Source organism: Taeniopygia guttata, chromosome 19 (assembly GCF_048771995.1).
Source record: "Taeniopygia guttata chromosome 19, bTaeGut7.mat, whole genome shotgun sequence".
Taxonomy (NCBI): Eukaryota; Metazoa; Chordata; class Aves; order Passeriformes; family Estrildidae; genus Taeniopygia; species Taeniopygia guttata.
The window spans coordinates 648,358-666,703 of record NC_133044.1 but is presented as its reverse complement, the minus strand read 5'-3'; the positions used below and the strand labels follow the sequence as shown (position 1 = coordinate 666,703).

General features: G+C 49.6%; 1 protein-coding gene across 2 annotated transcripts in view; it reads left to right on the top strand.

Annotated features, from left to right (window-relative positions):
• Positions 1-18,319, top strand: part of KSR1 (kinase suppressor of ras 1) — a 50,934-nt gene extending 32,615 nt beyond the window's left edge. Inside the window, exons 3-20 of one of the 2 annotated variants that reach the window (XM_030287975.4) lie at positions 2,998-3,145; positions 4,076-4,496; positions 4,700-4,704; positions 6,431-6,491; positions 7,124-7,207; positions 7,777-7,838; positions 7,947-8,053; positions 8,332-8,500; positions 9,688-9,729; positions 10,270-10,324; positions 10,999-11,044; positions 11,146-11,525; positions 11,608-11,704; positions 11,953-12,086; positions 12,489-12,620; positions 12,860-12,995; positions 13,314-13,447; positions 15,803-18,319. In XM_030287975.4, the coding sequence (XP_030143835.4) occupies positions 2,998-3,145; positions 4,076-4,496; positions 4,700-4,704; positions 6,431-6,491; positions 7,124-7,207; positions 7,777-7,838; positions 7,947-8,053; positions 8,332-8,500; positions 9,688-9,729; positions 10,270-10,324; positions 10,999-11,044; positions 11,146-11,525; positions 11,608-11,704; positions 11,953-12,086; positions 12,489-12,620; positions 12,860-12,995; positions 13,314-13,447; positions 15,803-15,881 (2,292 nt within the window). In that variant the 3' untranslated portion in view covers positions 15,882-18,319. Of the gene's footprint in view, positions 1-2,997; positions 3,146-4,075; positions 4,497-4,699; positions 4,705-5,020; positions 6,492-7,123; positions 7,208-7,776; positions 7,839-7,946; positions 8,054-8,331; positions 8,501-9,687; positions 9,730-10,269; positions 10,325-10,998; positions 11,045-11,145; positions 11,526-11,607; positions 11,705-11,952; positions 12,087-12,488; positions 12,621-12,859; positions 12,996-13,313; positions 13,448-15,802 lie in introns of those variants that run through there. The other variant, XM_072916722.1, reaches the window with a different exon arrangement.
• Positions 18,320-18,346: the final 27 nt, after the last annotated feature.

Sequence of the window (18,346 nt, the reverse complement as noted above, 5' to 3'; positions counted from 1 at the left end):
CACTGCCTGGGGGGTGACACACAGCCAAGGCAGAGCAGGCCAATCTTACAGGGATCAGGTTGACCAGTTGCACATTAAGCCACCACATATGTGCAGCACATGAGTGGCTGTTTAAAGAAAGCCTCTTAGTTGCCCTCCCTCCCCCTCTTCGAAGGCTTATTTCTTTTGTCGCGTGTCATGGGGGCTGGCAGCAGGTTCAGAAAGTCTGAGCTCTCCCAGCTCAAGGTCACTGGGATCGTTTAAATATAATCTCCTTTTCTGTACTTTCTACTTTCCTACAACTTGCTATTCTGTCTTTCTAAAATTAAGCTGCTGAGCAGAAGAGGAGCTTGGGCTTTGTGTGTGGGTGCAGTCCTCTTAGGCAGGGTCTGTGTGAGAGCTGAGCTGGGGGTGCAGAGCTGGGCTTTGTGGGGACCATCACAGACCAGCTCTGGGCAGAGAGAGATGTGTCCTCCAAAGGATGGGGCAAAGGAAGAATGCCCTGACACTTCTAAAGTGCTCAGTAGCTTGGCATCTTAAAAATATTGTTTTCTCTGCAACCAGGAAGGCTTGAATCCTTGATCCAGCCTGAAGGTTGGTTCCTGCCACAGATTAGGCTTTGAGAAACCAGATCCCCAGCTGTGCTGCCACCAGTCCCACCCCAGCCAGGCCTGCATTCCAGCTACCACTGGCTGTGGTGGGAAAGCTCTGCTCTCCCAAGGAAACCGTGGTTTCTTCCACTTTACCAGCTCACTTACTAACAGCTCTGATAAATTCCTGGTTACATGTGTGCATGAAAGTTTGGGAAGTGAGGGAGTCCTGGGTGATGGAACCAGGGAGCTCCTGCTGAGATCTGGAATTATTAATGTTAATGTTAATGTTAATATCCGTTGATATTATGACTCCTGCCTACAGCAATGGGTGTGTAGTCTGTGTTGTTTTCTAAGGGGGAATGGTGAGAGTGAGGAAATGTTTCAAGGTAATTCAAAAATGGCATCACTGTAATCCCACTTACCCTAGCACCCTTATAACAGTACAGAACAGGATAAATGTTTTTTTTAAGACATTGGCTTTTCCTTGTGCTTAACAGGGCACCATTGGCTTCCTGGCTCCAGGAGCACCTGGGCACGGTAAAAAGCTCTCTGTGTCCCACTAAACCTTGGTCCCTGTTTGCCCCTGTCCCCTTTAGAGTGCTGGTGTCCCCTGAGGCTGGGGGCCTGTGTGGCAGAACAAAGCTGCTTCTGTGAGCTGCCAGGGAATGGAATCCAGGGGGTGCTGAGGAAAGGACTGACTGTGAGGGAGACTTGGTGCAATTCTGGTGTCACCAGCCCGGCTCAGCTGGGGCTCTGTGAGCAAACTGTGCTGCCTTCATGCTGGGGTGTTGGAATTGTGGAAACACGTTACAGGTCCACCTCTGAGCATCTGGACCCCTGGGAGTTTCGTTTTTTGGAGTGTGATAACAGGGCAGGGAATCCCAGGAGATAGATTTTGCACTGAAATTTCTTTCTGAAATTTATCCAAGTCATTTAGGAATGAGCTTTTGAGGCAGTCTTATTCCTGCATCCTCATGGTGCAGATGTGCAGAAAAATGAATAATACTCAGCATCAGTTGTTATGTCTGTGCTTTTGCTACTCTGCAAAGATTAGTTACAGAAAAAAAAAGAAAATCTACCCAAACTTCATTGAACCCTGGCTCTGCTCTGGTCCTGCTTCGTGCTTACTGCTCATTTAAATTCCTGGTCTCCCCTTGAGTCAGCTGTGTTTTGTGTTTCATCCAGTTCAGGGCATGTGACAGAAGATACAGGATGTGTTTCTTAGACTTCTGCCCTTTCTTAATTTTTTCTTTTTGTTTGCTCCATGCCACAGTTACTAAAATAGGAAACTCTTTGTGTTGCCACCTACAGAGCTCCAAAGGTTGGGGCTGATGAGCACTGTCACAGCTGAAAGTCCTGCGTCAGCTCTCAAAGCAAGAGTCTGGGTTAAGAAAGATGCAATTGTTAAAGGACATTCAACACATTCACATTTGCTTTGAGTCAGAAGTGGGGTTTGAGGACTAGAGGATTCCAAGCTTTTGTTTCACCAAGCAGTGAGACACACTTTTGAGTTTCCCCTTCAAATAAAGTTCAAAGCCTTTTATATAGCTTGATTCCAGGAGTTGAAACTTTAGGATAAAGGCCAAATATTGTGAAATTTGTGATCTCATTGTGAGAATAGGCAACAGGGAGGTTTGTTTAGGCAGAACTTTACAGGGAAATTCCTGGGTAACTGGGCTAAGTATCCTGGTTTTGTTTATTAACCACAATTGCTGCAGACTTACACTGGAAACATTTGAATGGGGGAGGAGAGAGAAACACAGCTCAGTTCTGTGTCAGGAAATACCAGATCATTTTGTGCTTTCCAGGCTCTTGTATCTTTTGTGTCTGCCTGATGTGAGCCTTAGCACTGTGGGGCTTTGGTGTATTAAGATTTAGGAGTTCTGCACAGATATCTCTCCAGGCAGGATATGGGTAAAGCTGGTTCTCTGATGAAGGAAAAACTGCTTGAGGAGGAGGCCACTATCTTTGTCCAAACATTTCTTTTTTGTTCAAATAAAGAAGTAGCTTTTCTCATAGTTTCTGCTGTTCACTTCAGTACTAAAAAGCCTAACACTCTTATCTGACTCTTTTTCAGGTTAGACCTGTTTTATTTCTGGCCCTATTTTTAATGAAAAAGATCAACTTTCATTAGTAGCCTTGCAAAAATTTTCCATGAGGGGAGGAGTATTTTGATCCCCTGTAATCCTAAATGGAATAGCAGAGGATGACCAGTCCTGGAGGTGCAGAGCACACTCACACCCCAGGCACGGGAGAGAGCAGCTGTGGGCACTGCTGGCTGTGCCAGAGAGGAGCACTGCCAAAAGGAGTGAGCCACGAGTCAGCCCGGGCAGTGAGACAGTGCCACTGCTGAAAGTACACGACAGGTGACACTCTTACATACACACAGAGAGCAACAAAAAGGGTCTCTCTTGTTTTCCTGCAGAGAATACCAGAGGAGCTGACCCTGGATGCCTTACTAGAAATGAATGAGTCAAAGGTGAAAGAAACAATGAAGAGATGTGGAGCCAGGGATGAGGAGTGCTCCAGGCTGAACGGGGCCCTGAGCTGCCTGCGGAAGGTGACGGAGTCAGGTACAGCCTGCCGTGTCCTGCTGTGGCACTGGTGTCCCAGCAGCCCAGCCCCAGCTGCTGCCTTGCAGACACTGGTTGGGCATGTTCTGTGACCAGCCTGTGGCTCTGGCATGTGCACGAAGGTGCACTGATCAAACCTGTCTAGAGCTGGCAGTTGGGTTTGGTTTGGACATCAAGTCAGATAAATAAATGGAAATAAATGCATGTAGAATCCTCTCCTACTCTGTAGACTATATCCTTATTAACCCTTTCTGTTCAGAATTGTGTCTAATGCTCTAGTTCATTCCCCATGGGTCAGTACAAATCCTTGACTTACTTAAATACAACCAGATTCCTTGTAGGTGATGCCTTCCCCATATATTGCCAGCTCAGAGAGAAACCTTCCCCTAGCACTTCCACAGCACTGTAAAATCTGTTTGTACAAGAGCCTCTCCCTGCAGACTGGTACTCACATGCACCACATCTTTCTTTGTAGCAGTTATCAATCTGTCACTGAAAGGTGATGTTTCCTGTTGATATTATGACAGTTCATCCATTTACAAATGGTAAAGATTAGTTAATGGAAAAGCTCAGCAAACAGCTCAGTCTCACGTTTCCTATTTTCTAATCTTTCTTGTCCCAGGCTGTCAAATATTTCCCATCCACACTGTATAAACCAGCCATTGCTCAGGAGTTACAGCATTCGCCCCTTAGAAATAAATGGCATTTTAAAAACCCAGGTATATGTCTCTCAAAAGATCAAATCAGGGCCTGTGCCGAGTTTTCCCAGCCTGGGGCCCTGCTGAGGCTCAGGGGAGAGCATTGCCAGGTGAAATGGGCAGCACAGCCCTGCCGAGGAGCGTCTGGGGGCCCAGAGCGGCCCGGGCCGGGCTCGGTCCCAGTGCCCTCCTGCCTGGCCGTCACTAACGCTATCGCCGCTGCTTTGGACAGGAGGGGAGCTGCGGGACGATGTGCCGATGGCCCTGCCCGAGCGCCGGGACAGCTCCTGCTCGCAGCCGGACCCCGCCTGGTCCCCGAGCGCCGCGGCCAAGGGCGGCCAGCAGCAGCCGCGCTCCGTGTCCGCGCCCTGCGAGCCGGCCCCGAGCCACGGGCCCTGTCCCCCGGCAGAGACCCTGCTGGAGCCGCTGGCGCTGCCCGCGGCCGGGGGCAGGCCCAGGACTCCGCACAGCATCACCGTCACCCCCCCGGCCACGCCGCAGCCCAAGCGCCGGCACCGCCTGAAGCCGCCGCGGACGCCGCCGCCCCCGTGCCGCAAGGTGTTCCAGCTGCTGCCCAACTTCCCCACCCTCACCAGGAGCAAGTCCCACGAGTCTCAGCTGGGCAACAGGATAGACGAAGTTCCTCCAATAAAGTAAGTTTCCTCCGCGACTGGAGCAGGGGCTCTCCCCGGCAAAGGCTGCCCTTTGTCGGCAGGAAAATATTGGCAATACAGCAAGCTCGGGAGCCTGCTCAAAGCCAAAGGTGTCTGTAAACCTGACAGCACATGCTGCTCTAGCAACGTGTGTACCTGTCACAGGAGTATCAGTGCCTAAAAGTATCTTTTTTTCTTTTTAGGTTCGGTAAGAGAGTCTCGCACGGGTGTCTGCAGTGCCTTGCTGAGAAAGAAGAACCTGTGCTTGTCAGCTCCCTGTTGGCCATCCTTGGGCAGCCTCTGGAGGTTCTCCATGGGCCCTCCTATCCCAGAGCTTCTGTTAACTGTGCAGGAGCTTGGCCTGCCAAAGAACCACAGGGTTTTATTTGGTTGCACCTGGTATTTTCTAGGATGACACACGCAAGGCAAAGGAATACTGATGCTTCAAGGGTTAAAGTCAGGGGGTGCTTATCTATGACCTCAGACAGCTGGCAGAGATGCCTCTTGGTACAGGAATTTCACATCTAACCATCTAGTGGCTTTGGCTATGCATTGCCCAGTGTCTCTGCAATGAAGTTAAGACACATTCATGCAGCTTTCTGAGGAAGCTGCAGCATGTGCTGGAGTGTGGGGTGTTCCCTCTGTGCTGAGGAGTCTGTTCATGTGGGTGGTGGCTGGCAGGAGCAGGGCTGGGTTTCTCCAGGGCCACTGGGAGTTCTAGCCATCCTGAGGTGTCCCAGACCCCCCTGTAACCTTGTAAGCTAATGGGGAGAGACTGGAGCAGCTTGGAAAGTGTCCAAAAGTGTCTGAGTATTAAAAGCAAGTATGAAAGTCCAAGCACTGCACATATAGCTGATGCCCTTTAAAACAAAAATCTCAGGAATTCCTTCAGAAATAGAGAGATTGTAAAATGAAAATGCCAGCAGAAATCTGAGCATTTCCCTGGGGAGAGTGAGATAATTGGTGCGATAAATGAAAAAGGCATTAGAATAAACTCAAACAGAAATTAAGGATTTTGGTGCTCCTCTTCATGTAGACCTGTTGGCTGAGATGAAGTGTCTGCTGTGGGCTCTGGTGAGTCCCGGACAATCCCAGACTGGTTGATACCATTCAGTGAAGGTTTAACCATCTGACCGATGTTAACAGCCTTCTTTACTGCTGTGCTGGGATTGTTTGGGTGGCCACGCTAGGCCAGCAGCATTCCTTGGAAAAGCAGCTAGCCATTCCAGCCTTTTCCAAGAGGCTGAGGATCACAGACGCCTTTAGGAGCTCCCTGGACTAATGATAGAAAAGATTATGGTGCCATCTATGGTCAAGTGAGGAGACTGGCTCTGAGCCAGCCCTGCTGCTGTGCTGACACAGCAAACCTGCACATTGGGGTTTGCCTCAGCTGTGCAGTATTTCTGAAATATGTCAGAAGTCTATGAGTGTTGGAGATTTTTCAGGAAGTCATGTGCTCTAACCACTGGCATGCTGGATTGGCATTTGGAAGTCTAGATCTCCCTTTCTGCGCTTAGCAGAAAGTTAAGTGAGCTCACATGTATGTTCTTATTCTTCTGGGTCATGCTGGCCCTGTCTAGAAAATTGAGATAATTTTCAGTGAGATAGAATATTCTGAAATATACTGACACTGCAGGAAAACTGGGTGATGGTATTTGTGGTAAACCAATTGGGAGTAACCCAGTTAGGAGTAAAATCTGACTTTCCACTTTAAGAATGGCTTAGACCTGATCAGATGGACTTCTGTAATCCCTAAATGTAAAACATCATGATTTATCCAATCATATGAAACAAATACAAGAGCAACTTCACAGGGGGCAAATCAGTCTGATCTGTGTTCCTGTGACACCTCATGCTGGAGGTGCTGACCTGGGGCACTGACTGCTCAGTTTCTGTGCAGTGCTTCCCTAAACCCTCCTCTTGTTCTCCACCAGAGCTCTCCCAGGGATCCCCCCAGATGGTACGAAGAGACTTTGGCCTGGCTGTGACTCACAGGTGAGCAGCCAGGGACTGGGTCTGGCTGTAATTCACAGGTGAGCAGCCAGGGACTGGGTCTGGCTGTAGCTCACAGGTGAGCAGCCCAGGGACTGGGTCTGGCTGTAGCTCACAGGTGAGCAGCCAGGGACTGGGTCTGGCTGTAGCTCACAGGTGAGCAGCCAGGGACTGGGTCTGGCTGTAATTCACAGGTGAGCAGCCAGGGACTGGGTCTGGCTGTAGCTCACAGGTGAGCAGCCAGGGACTGGGTCTGGCTGTAGCTCACAGGTGAGCAGCCAGGGACTGGGTCTGGCTGTAGCTCACAGGTGAGCAGCCAGGGACTGGGTCTGGCTGTAATTCACAGGTGAGCAGCCAGGGACTGGGTCTGGCTGTAGCTCACAGGTGAGCAGCCAGGGACTGGGTCTGGCTGTAGCTCACAGGTGAGCAGCCAGGGACTGGGTCTGGCTGTAATTCACAGGTGAGCAGCCCAGGGGCACAGCCCAGCAGCCCAGGCAGGGCTGTGGTGGCACAGGGCTCTGAGATGGGTTTGGAGTCTGTTTGGATGTCTCAGGTGTCAAGTTCAGCTACCTACAAATGTAAATTTCCCCTCAGACACCAGCTAATGTCAGTTTTCCCTCTCTTGTCTCTGTTAGGTTCTCTACAAAGTCCTGGTTATCTCAGATTTGCCAGGTGTGCCAGAAAAACATGATGTTCGGGGTGAAGTGTAAGTACTGCAGGTGAGCACACGGGGACGGTCACTGTCAGAACAGCCTGGAGTGGACTCACCACAGCCTGCAGTAACTCATGTCTCTTGATGTGATGCACTTTTGGCAGTGCCATCATTTTTTCAGTCCTTCTGGCCTGGCAAAGAGATGCTCTGGCACAACTCACGCTTGAAGCTGGCAGCCTGACACATGAATGAACCAAATTTGTTTCCCTGCTACAGGCTTCCTATCTCATCCTGGGCAAATCTTGTAGTGGAAGCTGAATCCCTAAATAACAGCCAGGATACTACTTTTTGCTTCTCTCTCAGGCTTGTTAGCACAGAGGACTGAGATTTTACTACTTCATGGTTGCTGGCTGAGAGTCAGTGAAAGTAACTCTATTAAAAATAAACCAGATGCTAAGATATGTTTGTGGTTTCATTAGCCTAAATAATAGAATTCCCTATATGAATGCCTGCTGCTCTGGGGCTGAGAATTCCAGAACTCCTTCTGAGATTAGCATAAGAATTACAAATTAAGGGTAGGCTTCCTCTTTCTGGAAAGAACAAGTTGCTATTTAACATGTAATGGTTATCTTTCAGATTAAAATGTCACAACAAATGTACTAAAGAGGCACCTGCTTGTAGAATATCCTTCCTTCCCAGTAAGTAATTTTCTACAAATTCTTGGCATTTCAATATAATTGATGGTACGGAAAGAATAAAAAGTCTCATTAAAGCGTTTTTTCTCCCTTCTCCAACCTGTTTTTCAGTAACAAAAATAAGAAGAACAGAGTCTGTCCCATCTGATATCAATAATCCAGTAGACAGACCCACAGAACCCCAGTTTGGAACTCTCCCCAAAGCACTAACTAAAAAGGTATGAGATGGCTGAAGCATGTCCAGAGTCCCTGGGGAGCTGCAACAGGGAGAGGTTGGATCTCACTGGTTGGAGTGAGAGCTTTCACTTTGCAAGACTTGGATATGAGACATTTTCTCCCGGTAAAGCAGGGGTTGTCCAGAGCTCCAGGTGTTCATTCAGAAAAGCAACGCCACAATCAAGCCTGGGAACAAGTTCCCTCTATCTGTTGTCCAGCAGACACTGAGGGGAGGCTCCTCTTTCTCGTTCTCTCACGCGTGTCTTTCTCTGCTTTGCAGGAGCATCCACCAGCAATAAACCACCTGGACTCCAGCAGTAATCCTTCTTCTACAACCTCATCCACTCCATCTTCTCCAGCACCTTTCCATTCTTCCAACCCTCCCAGTGCGACGCCGCCCCCAAACCCGTCCCCCATGGGCCAGAGGGACGGGCGGTTCAACTTCCCAGGTACACTCCTGTCTGGCAGCAGACTCTGCAAGGAGGGGCTGACCAGCAGTTCACAGGCAGTTGTAGGTTTCTGAATACATGGTTGTGCCTTAAACAAGGTGTAAAAGGGTATCTTATTATCTGATAAAATGAAAATGTCTTTCTTACCAATTTTTGAAGGGTATCAGCAACATATCTTTGCAGGAAACTGATTATTGAGGAACATTTCTCCTTTTCCTTTTTGGGAAAGGACCGAAGCAAAAAGCTGCTTTTTCTCCTTCTTTCCCCTTTGTGCTGTACAGTGCATGCTGCCTGCAATGTGTGCTCACCAGGGGCTTTCAGTCAGGAGGGAGGTACTTGCTGGAGCAGGCTGTAAAAATGAGAACTGGAATTAATTACTTCACCAGACCCTTCCAAAATACAACCCACAACCAACACCAATTTTTAAACCACTGTCAAGCAGGACTGGTGGAGAGAAGTTTACCCTTCATGCCCTATGGATTGAGAGCCCCAGTGTGCAGCTTTAACCAGAGCTGAGAGGGGAAGTATCTCTGACAAGGGCAAAGATCTAAACAGTGAGAATAAATGTAATTCCTTTGACCTGAAGTCACATGGTGCTTAGTAGTTACTACATCTGGCCTTCAACATTGCTGAATTTTGTATCAGCTTCTGACCTGTGAATTTGAGTTAAAGTTTGAGCCTGCTGAAAAGGACCAGAGGCAGTTCAGTGTAAGGATTCCACTGCAGCTACTTTGCACTGGGACAAAGTGCTCAGATTCACTGAAAAAATAAAAAAGGTGGATGGTTCATGAGCTTCAGCTTCTGTGGGGGCACCTCTGCAAAGCTGAGACATGAGAGCACATCACACCTGATGTGGGCCTGCCTTGTGCATTCCTGGGCTCTCCCTTTGCTCCTGCCACTGGGGATCCAAGTATGGTGTTTGCCCACCAGGCTGTCTGAGAGAGGTAGCACAGCTTGTGTTTGATACCTGTCATGTGTCAGGGCCTCCCAAAATGCATGTGCTGAAATTCCCTCAGCAGGCTGATAATGCACTAATCTGTTCCCAGCAGTGACCTGGGACTAATTCATTGAATGCATATGAGGCACTCACTGATGATCCTCTAACTTGTTTGTGTTGTTTTGTTTTGTTTTTCTCCTGGTGTTTTTTTTGCTGTTCCTTTTTTACAAAACCCCAATTAATTAAAAAGCTGCCTACTACCTTCAGCATAGACAACAGTTTATCTTCCCAGGTGAGTTGATTGTTTTAATTCTGCTAACCAACGTCTACTGCCAAAACTACTTGCTTGTAAACCTCTGCATCCTGCCCAAGAACAATCATTCTGCTTTAAAAAACCTGTCTAAAACAATCCACACTTTCTCTTATTTCAGTGTGTACTCAGGCCTCTCTCCCCTAATCTGAGGTAGTAATGTGACTTATGTATTGAGATGGAACTTTGAATATTTAGCTGTAGAAAATCCATTTCCTGCTGTGGATTCTATTCACATCCATGTTCCTCCTTTGAAAAGTTTCACTATTATGGCTTCGTGCCTTGTCAAAAGGACTTTAGAGATAGGTGAGGGAAATGGAAGAGGACTGGGCTCAGCCAACATGCAGGCATGGGAGAGATGAGCAGAGTTTTAAATCAGTAAAAGTATAAAATCACTTTGTCTGCGGTTGAGTTTATAATTCCTAAATAAGAAGAAAATAGTTGCTATTGCAATGTTAAAACTTGCAGTCTATAGGAGATTGAAGTGTAGAAGATGTATCATAACTGTTTCTACTTTCCCAGAAATTCCCAGTCCTGCACAAACAGCACAGCTTCCAGAAACTGCTACAGACACTAAGTAAGTATAGTTTTAAATCCATTCATTTTCACAGCTTTTACCTGGTAATCCTCAAGTCAGCCCAGAAGTACTGTGTTATGGCCAAAACCAGATTTAACACCTGAGAATTCCCAGGGTAACTTTAGTCAGTGAGGGTGATGCTGGTATTGCCAGCTTTTTAAAGCTGGATGTGACACTTAACTCTAAATGGCACACTAAGGAGTCCAAGCCTTTAATATCTAGTCCTGGTTGTATGAAGGGTCAGATGAAGCAGAATCTGGAGTTCTGTCACTTGAAGGGCACAGCACACTGAGTTGCAAGCAAACAGCTCTTTCAAGATCCCAATTGCAGGGCATGGAAAAGCTTCCAGCCTGCATTGCCAGCTGCTCCACTGCAGGTATTTCAGGGGTAGGAATGGGACCATCTATTCCTGGAACACAGTGTAATAACAGAGCCATGCCACTGCCAAATCAATTCCTGCCACTTAATTATCAAGACTTACTTCTAATTCTTTGTCCCTCATTTGCCAAAGTGAGCTTAGAGTCCTTCTCTTTTCCATGGAGCAGGAGTTGTATTTTTCTGTGACCTCTGTAACTGTCAGGATCTGTTCTGCATTGGCTGCTTCTGCTCCCTAAGGGCAGCAGAGGCCCCCACTGCAGCGATGTCAGACGTTGTTCTCCCTGCTTCTGTTGCAGCGCTGCCCAGCAGCCGGGCGCGGGCGGAGGCCCACGGGAAGCACAGGTGGGTTTGCTGGTTTGCCCCGCCGGCCTCTGGAGCAGCTGTGCTGCTCTGCCGCCCCTGCGGGACTGCGAGCACGCCTTTCCTCCCCTCGCTGTGCACAGGTGGAGGAACCAGAGGCCAGTAAGTCAGAGCCCGAGGACGATGAGGACGAGGTGGAAGATTTGCCCAACCGGCGGCCGCACCTGCAGGGGATGATCTACCGCAAACCCAGCCAGACCAGCGTGTACCTGCAGGAGTGGGACATCCCCTTCGAGCAGATCCAGCTGGGGGACCCCATCGGCCAGGGCCGCTGGGGCAAGGTCTACAAGGGCAAGTGGCACGGGGAGGTGGCCATCAGGCTGCTGGAGATCGACGGCAACAATCAGGATCATCTCAAGCTCTTCAAGAAGGAGGTGATGAACTACAGGCAGACCCGGCATGAGAACGTGGTGCTGTTCATGGGAGCCTGCATGAACCCCCCTCACTTAGCAATCATTACCAGGTGAGAGAGATCTTTCTGTTAGCTCTACTAGATATGTATTGTAGAGCTAGCTAATGTTCTCATATATAAACATCTCCTGTAGCTTCTGCAAAGGAAGGACGCTGCACTCCTTTGTGAGGGACCCCAAGATCTCCCTGGACATCAACAAAACCAGGCAGATAGCACAGGAGATCATTAAGGTAAGGGCTTCTTATGCCAAGGGAGCCACTGGGTAGGGCCTCAGCCAGAGCTCAGAGCTGCACATGGGACTGGGAGCTGCTCCCTCAGCCTCTCCCTACACCTTCCTGCACAAGTCCCACAGGGGCCCTGCCCCAGTTACAACTAATCCTTGACACTGGAGTTAGGAAGGGGAAATGTGTTGGAGAGCAGAGTATGCTTGGAAATAATGAAACCCCAAAAACATTTCCATCTCTGCTGTGTTTCCCAGGGCATGGGGTATCTCCACGCAAAGGGGATTGTACATAAGGATCTGAAATCCAAAAATGTCTTCTATGACAATGGGAAAGTTGTGATCACTGACTTTGGATTATTTGGAATTTCGGGCGTGGTTCAGGAAGGAAGGTAAGTGGAGGTTTCAGTGCTTGGTTCCACATCTGGAATGACAAATGGTCAAATAGGGAAACATTTCCTGCAGTGCACAGGAAGCATCCATAGTTTAGTACATACTCAGTTTGCACTGTGTATGTTTGCTTTGTTTTCCTTTTGAGCAGAGTTCTTGCTACAGTTGCAGTAACACAGCTAGAGAGTTTGGATTAAGACTCGGAGCACAGAACAAACAGACCTTAAGCCCAGGAAGGAGCTGTGGGTGTCAGGCTGACATGTGCCTATTTGTTAACATGGCAAGAAAATTAGAAACAAAACATCAGCAAAAATATTGGAGTAAATAAAGCCAAAGCATCAGGTGCAGCACAGATATGGCCTCCACACCAATATTCTAGTCCTGCTTCTTTCTTTTGGACTCAGGAGGGAGAATGAACTGAAGCTGCCTCATGACTGGTTGTGCTACCTGGCCCCTGAGATTGTCCGTGAGATGGCCCCAGGGAAAGATGAAGACAAGTTGCCTTTCTCCAAAGCTGCAGATATCTATGCCTTTGGGTAAGAAAGGAACACCCAGGAGTACCATGAGAGCTTTCCAGTCAGTGTTCCCCTTCTCTCAGACTCAGGAGTCCAGCTGGGACACATTTTCCTCACCTATTCCAAAAGTCATGGCTGGAAGGGGTTTGCTGCACAGCCTTGGGCACCTGCCAGAGCTCAGAATGGTGGAACAGTGCCACCATTGGGTACTTTGTCTGCCAGGAGCAGGCAGAGGTCTGACACGTCTGTTGGCATTGCAGGACTGTGTGGTACGAGCTCCAGGCACGGGAATGGCCCTTCAGGACCCAGCCTGCAGAGGCTCTCATCTGGCAGATCGGCAGCGGCGAGGGAGTCAGACAAGTCCTTGCCACTGTCAGCCTGGGCAAAGAGGTCAATGTGAGTACCTCAGCTGCAGGAGTCCCTCAGACAGCTGCTTGTCAGGGAGAGAGGGGCGCTTCAAGGGAGTTACTATACTCGTAACTCGAAAGAGAAAGGGCAGGAAAGAGAAGAGAAGAGAGTGGGAGACCAGGTTAAGCCTGTGCCTGTAACTGTGGTGCAGAAACGAACATCCCCCACTCTTGGGTTCTGACAGTGTCCAGGCCCTCTGTGAGCGGTGTCTGCCTGGCCTCACACACATCCCAGTGCTCAGACACTTTTCTGGTCTGCACAGTTGACCCATGAACAGAGATAATGAACCACCACTGTCCTCTGCAGGAAATCCTCTCGGCCTGCTGGGCCTTCAACCTCAGCGAGCGGCCCAGCTTCACTGTCCTCATGGAAATGCTTGAAAAACTGCCAAAACTGAACCGCCGGCTCTCCCACCCAGGGCACTTCTGGAAGTCTGCTGAGTGAGTACCTGCTGCTGATGCCATGAAATTTGCTACACCGATGCTATGAAATTTGCTAACTGATCATTTCTGAGCTTTATTTGCTTTCCTGGGGCTGTCAGACCTGACAGGGTGGGAGCACTGCTCCTCTGCATCTCTAGTTCCTGGGAAATGATGTAACTAAGCCATGAACCTCAGACAGTTCCATTTCCTACTTCATATTCACCTCCCTCCAGCAGCTGACTGATCCCCCTGTTTGGTGTCAGAGAATATCCACAACAGCATTGGGAAGGGTCCACACTGACCCCAAGGTGGTTGGAACTTCCCCTGTGCTGGTAATGGCGAGGGAAGGACCCAAGAACAGGGCAGTGTTTCCCTCTGGAGTGGTTCAGACTGCATGGGTTTGAGGCCACAGATATATCTGTGCCCAGAGCCCATTCACCATGTCCTTGGCTCAGTGTTTCTTTTCATCTCCTGAACTGCTCATATTTACTTTCTCTTTGTTCTGATGTATAACCCACCCCTTCCCTTCCTATAATCTTTCACCCTCTTCCTGCAACACCTGATCAGAAGCACCCAAACTCTTGATACAGGAACTGTTGTGGCAGTTTGGTCTAGGCTGGGTGTGGGGGCTTTGGAGTTTTGGTTGAAAATTCTGCCACTTCTCCTGTGCAAATTCCTCCCCATTTGTACTGGATCCCTGACACACTAGTGATGTCCAACAGCTTTAAACTGCAGAGAGCTTCCCCGAGACTCTGGCCTCACCTTCACAAAAAGAACATGCACTGAGCAGAGGAGCTCTCCCCCACCTCACCCAGATCCTTTCACAGCACTGCACTAACCCCTGCTGCAGCCTGGTCGGAGCTCTACAGTGTGTAGTTCTCAAGGGCTTGCTTTAAATAACAGAAAACTAACTCTCACGGTGTCTTTTTCCCTTCCCTCCTGTATTTCTTTGTAGGTTGTAGCTACTGGTGCAATAACGGGCTCCACCTTGCATGCTTCCATGTGTCGTATCCTAACCGGCAACTTGGACAATCACCTTCCATTAAAAAAGCAAAAACAAACTACGAAATTAACCCATGGACATAATCAACACTTTATCCGAGTTCTTCTCGCTGCCTTTCGCTTGGTGTGGGCTGTAGCTTCAATAACCACTCCTGTCTGCGAGACCTTCCTGGCTAACACGGGCTCCTCTGCCCCGGCGCGCCCAGCAGCTGTGACTCCTCGGGGACGGGCGTGGGGACCCGCTCTGACTGACCAGGTGCACACCCAGGCAGGGCCGGCTGTCCTGCCTGCAGCCCAGGGCTGTCCCCAGAGTGCTGCGTGTCCTGTGGAGCCCCCGGCCCCTCGGGCCCGGGTCCCAGTGCTGGAGCTCTGTGACTGCGGCAGGCAGGGACACGGCCACAGCACTGGCACTGCAAACCAGCAGGAGCTGAGGCCAGGCCGGGTCTCCCTCAGGCACAGAGCCAGCACTGGAGCCAGGGGCAGTTCCTGAGTGGGGAGAAGGATGGGCCTTGCTCTGCTTGGAGCAGCTGAGGGGCCTTTGCCCACTGAGAACCAGGCTGGGCAGTGTCTGGGGCAGTGTGCAGAGCAGCCCCACCTGGGTCAGCTGGGATCAGCTACAAAGCCGTGTAAAAGAGGAAAGCAAGAGCACCCTTCAGCTCCTGTTTACATCCCTGGTCAGCAGAAGGACTCAGTGTAGGCCCTTGGCAGAGTCACAGCTACCACAGCAAACATGTGCCTTCTAGAAAAGGTCTTTTTTCACTGGTTTGGAGGGGAGAGGACAGGGACAGAGGAGAGCACACACCAAGGGGGTTTCTGCTGTCTGAGGACAAGCTCCCACATCATTCCCTGAGCCTCCTCAGAAAAGCTCTGAGCTGAAAGTGCTTCTGGCTCTACCAGCAGTGTGAGAGCAAGGGGAGAGACCCCTTTACGTGTCTGTAGAGCCTGGAAAGGAGCAAATGGTTTTGGGTGTGTTCTGTTGGGGTTTCTTAACCTGTTCATGTACCTTGTCAAAACTCCCCTTTCTCTTACAAAGAAATTTCTATCAGTTTTTCCTTCCCTTCTACTTCAAGAGAAGCAAGTGCCCACTGAAAACCAGTGTCAGGCTTCTACCCATGGCAGAGACCTGGGAGAACTTCCTGCTCCTCCCCCATGGGCAAATCAGATTGTGCAGTTTCTTCCCACTGATAAGGTTTGCATGAATAACTTCATGTGTTTGCTGCTGAATTACTTGGGCATCTTTTGGGTGAGCTGAAGTGATGCGAGAGCAGAACCAAACTCATTTCAGCTCCTGTGATAGGGCGGTAGCTTTGTAAGATGAATCATCAGTAACTGTTTCCCCCCCCTTCTCCTCTCCCTCCCCACTCTCTGCAGCATTAACAGTAGCAAAGTTGTCCTGCGTTTTGAAAGATTTGGCTTGGGAATCCTGGAACCGAGTAACCCAAAGCTGTAGCCCGGTGTCAGTGTGACCGTGCTGGCTGCCTGCTCCCACGAGCACCAGAGACCCTCCCTGGCTGCCCCGCGCCGAGGCTGGTGCGACCCCACTGAAGACCATCAGCTCAGCCCCGTGTCCTGCCTGAGCACCAGCAGCTATTTAAACAATGTTTACATGATACTTTTGTGTGAACTATATTTTTTTAAACATAATAAACAGTGAATCAAGTTGAACTACAGCCATTCTCAAATAGCACTGAAAAAGAGCTGAGCTGTTCCTGGTTGCTCCTTGTGTCCATGGTTAGTAGGAGCCACTCTGCCCTCAGAGCGGGGTCCCCTGGCTGTGGCACAGTGACGAGGCTCCTGTGAGGTGTTTGCCTTCCAGAGGCCAGCTCTCTCCTGAAGGCAGAGCCCGGCCTGCTGCACTGGCACTTGCCCAAGCCACCGTTGTTTCAGCAGGGCTGCTCCACCTCTGGGTCTCCCTGAATTTGGCTACCAGAACAGAGCTGCTGCAGATAGAGTGTCTGGCCATGGGAGCTGGCTCTCAGTTAATGACTCAAGTGCTCTTCTCCACAGAACTCACACTAAAACCTGCTTCCTCATACAATCCCAGAGGAATTAAGAATTGCTGGCCTTAAAAAATAAAACTCATGACTTGTCCACAGCTTTGCACAGGGACCAAATTCTTCTTTTGAAGTTCAGACACAAGTTTGAGTGCAGGGAAAGGCAAGAGAAACAGGACAAGGGAAAAGCTGTCCCTAAATAATGCATTAAACCAAGGCCTTGATGCACAGAGCTTCAGAGCTCCTGCACGCGCACACACACAGAGTGTTGCCACTGCCTACAGTTGGCCACGTTTGAGCTTGCAAGTTCTTTGTTTGAAAAACATAGGACCAAAGCAGTTACTATGAGGGAAAAAACCTTTAAGAGAAACAAATCTTGTAACCAAGGCAGTATCTGGGCCTGGAGGTTCTGCCTGACACCAACACCTCAAATTTGCTTCAGAGGTTAGTTTTAAAACCAAAACCCACCCCCTCCTCCAGTGCAGTGTGGAGGTTATGGAGGTGACAGATGCAACATCCCCCTTGGAAATCAATTGCAGGACCCATTATCAGAGGCTCCCCTTTCCCCACCATCATCCCCAAGGCTCGGGGGGAGCTCCCAGATCTCTGAGCCAGCAAAGCACCAGCCCTCAGTTTGGCTGCCTTGTGTGAGGAACTAAGTGGCACAAAACACGAGTTCTGTTGAGCAGAGAGCCTCAGTCATGTGTTGTAGCCTCAGTCTATTGTAGCCTCTTACAAGTGTTGACAAAGACGTTTAAAATGTGTTTCAGATCAAAAAGAGAAATGGGTTTGGCATGGCCAGGCACTGAAGTGCTGTCCTAATCCCCTGTCCCCCTTGGGGTCTGATGTTCTCACTACCTGCGTGTCAGCAGCCTGAAGCAGAAGTTCTTTTCCCCCAAGTGCTGCTTAGTTAAGAGCAGCACAACACAAACCCAAAGCAGGGAAAAAAGGTGCTGCCCCTGGGCTGGAACCCTGCATGAGCTTCCTGCCTGAGGGAGGGTAGGGCAGGAGCTGCTGCTGGATGCAGACTGGGCCTTAGCTCAGTCAGTGTCAAGGCAGCAGCAGCTCGGGGTGCTCCTCACTCAGATTTTGGGTGCATAAAGCAGGCCCTGAGAGCTGGGACACCCAGAACATTGTGTGTGGGGTTGCAAGCACAGACTGTGACCCTTGGTCCCTCCCGTGCAGGTCAGGCCCTGCGTGTGGAGCCCTTTGTGCCCTGCCTTGCCCCGGTCAGGATGCTGGACACTGTGGGATGTGCTCCAGTCCTGGCACGGGGGCTTGTTCATAGCCTGCCCTTAACGAGGAGATGGGATTGGAATCCAGCCTGACATGGCTGGTGTGTGGGACACCCATAAATTGCCCTTGAACACAAAGCTGATGCTCTGCCCCAGCGCAGCCAGAGGAGAGACCGGCAGTGTCTGCAGGGTGGTTTTTGTTTTGGCCAGCCAGGGACACCCGGCCGAGCTCTGGGCACAGAGCCTGGGGCCACGGAGCTGTCCCAGCCCCGCACACCAAGCAAAGTCCCTGGGTTGTGTTCGTGTCACGTCCCGCCCCGGTGGAGCTGTCAGTGTGACAGTGCTGTGCAATGCTGCTACAGGAGCCACATGTCAGTAGTGAATGTAAATGGTCGTAACATGGTGAACATGGACACGTTTTCTTTTCAAATGTGATGTAAACTTTGTACAGTACAAATTTTTTTTTATATTTTCTATGAACTGAGTGTCTTCCAGAATTACTATTAAATTAATTACAAATTGTTAGAATTAACAACAGTTTCTGTATTAGTTTATGCAACCAACAAAAAAGAAAAAAGAAAAAAAAATTGCACTCTATGCTACTGGAATTCTGGATATGTAGGAATCTTTTCAGTGAATAAATCTTTGGTCTGGATAAAGCGAGTGTTACTGAGTCCTTTTCCTTC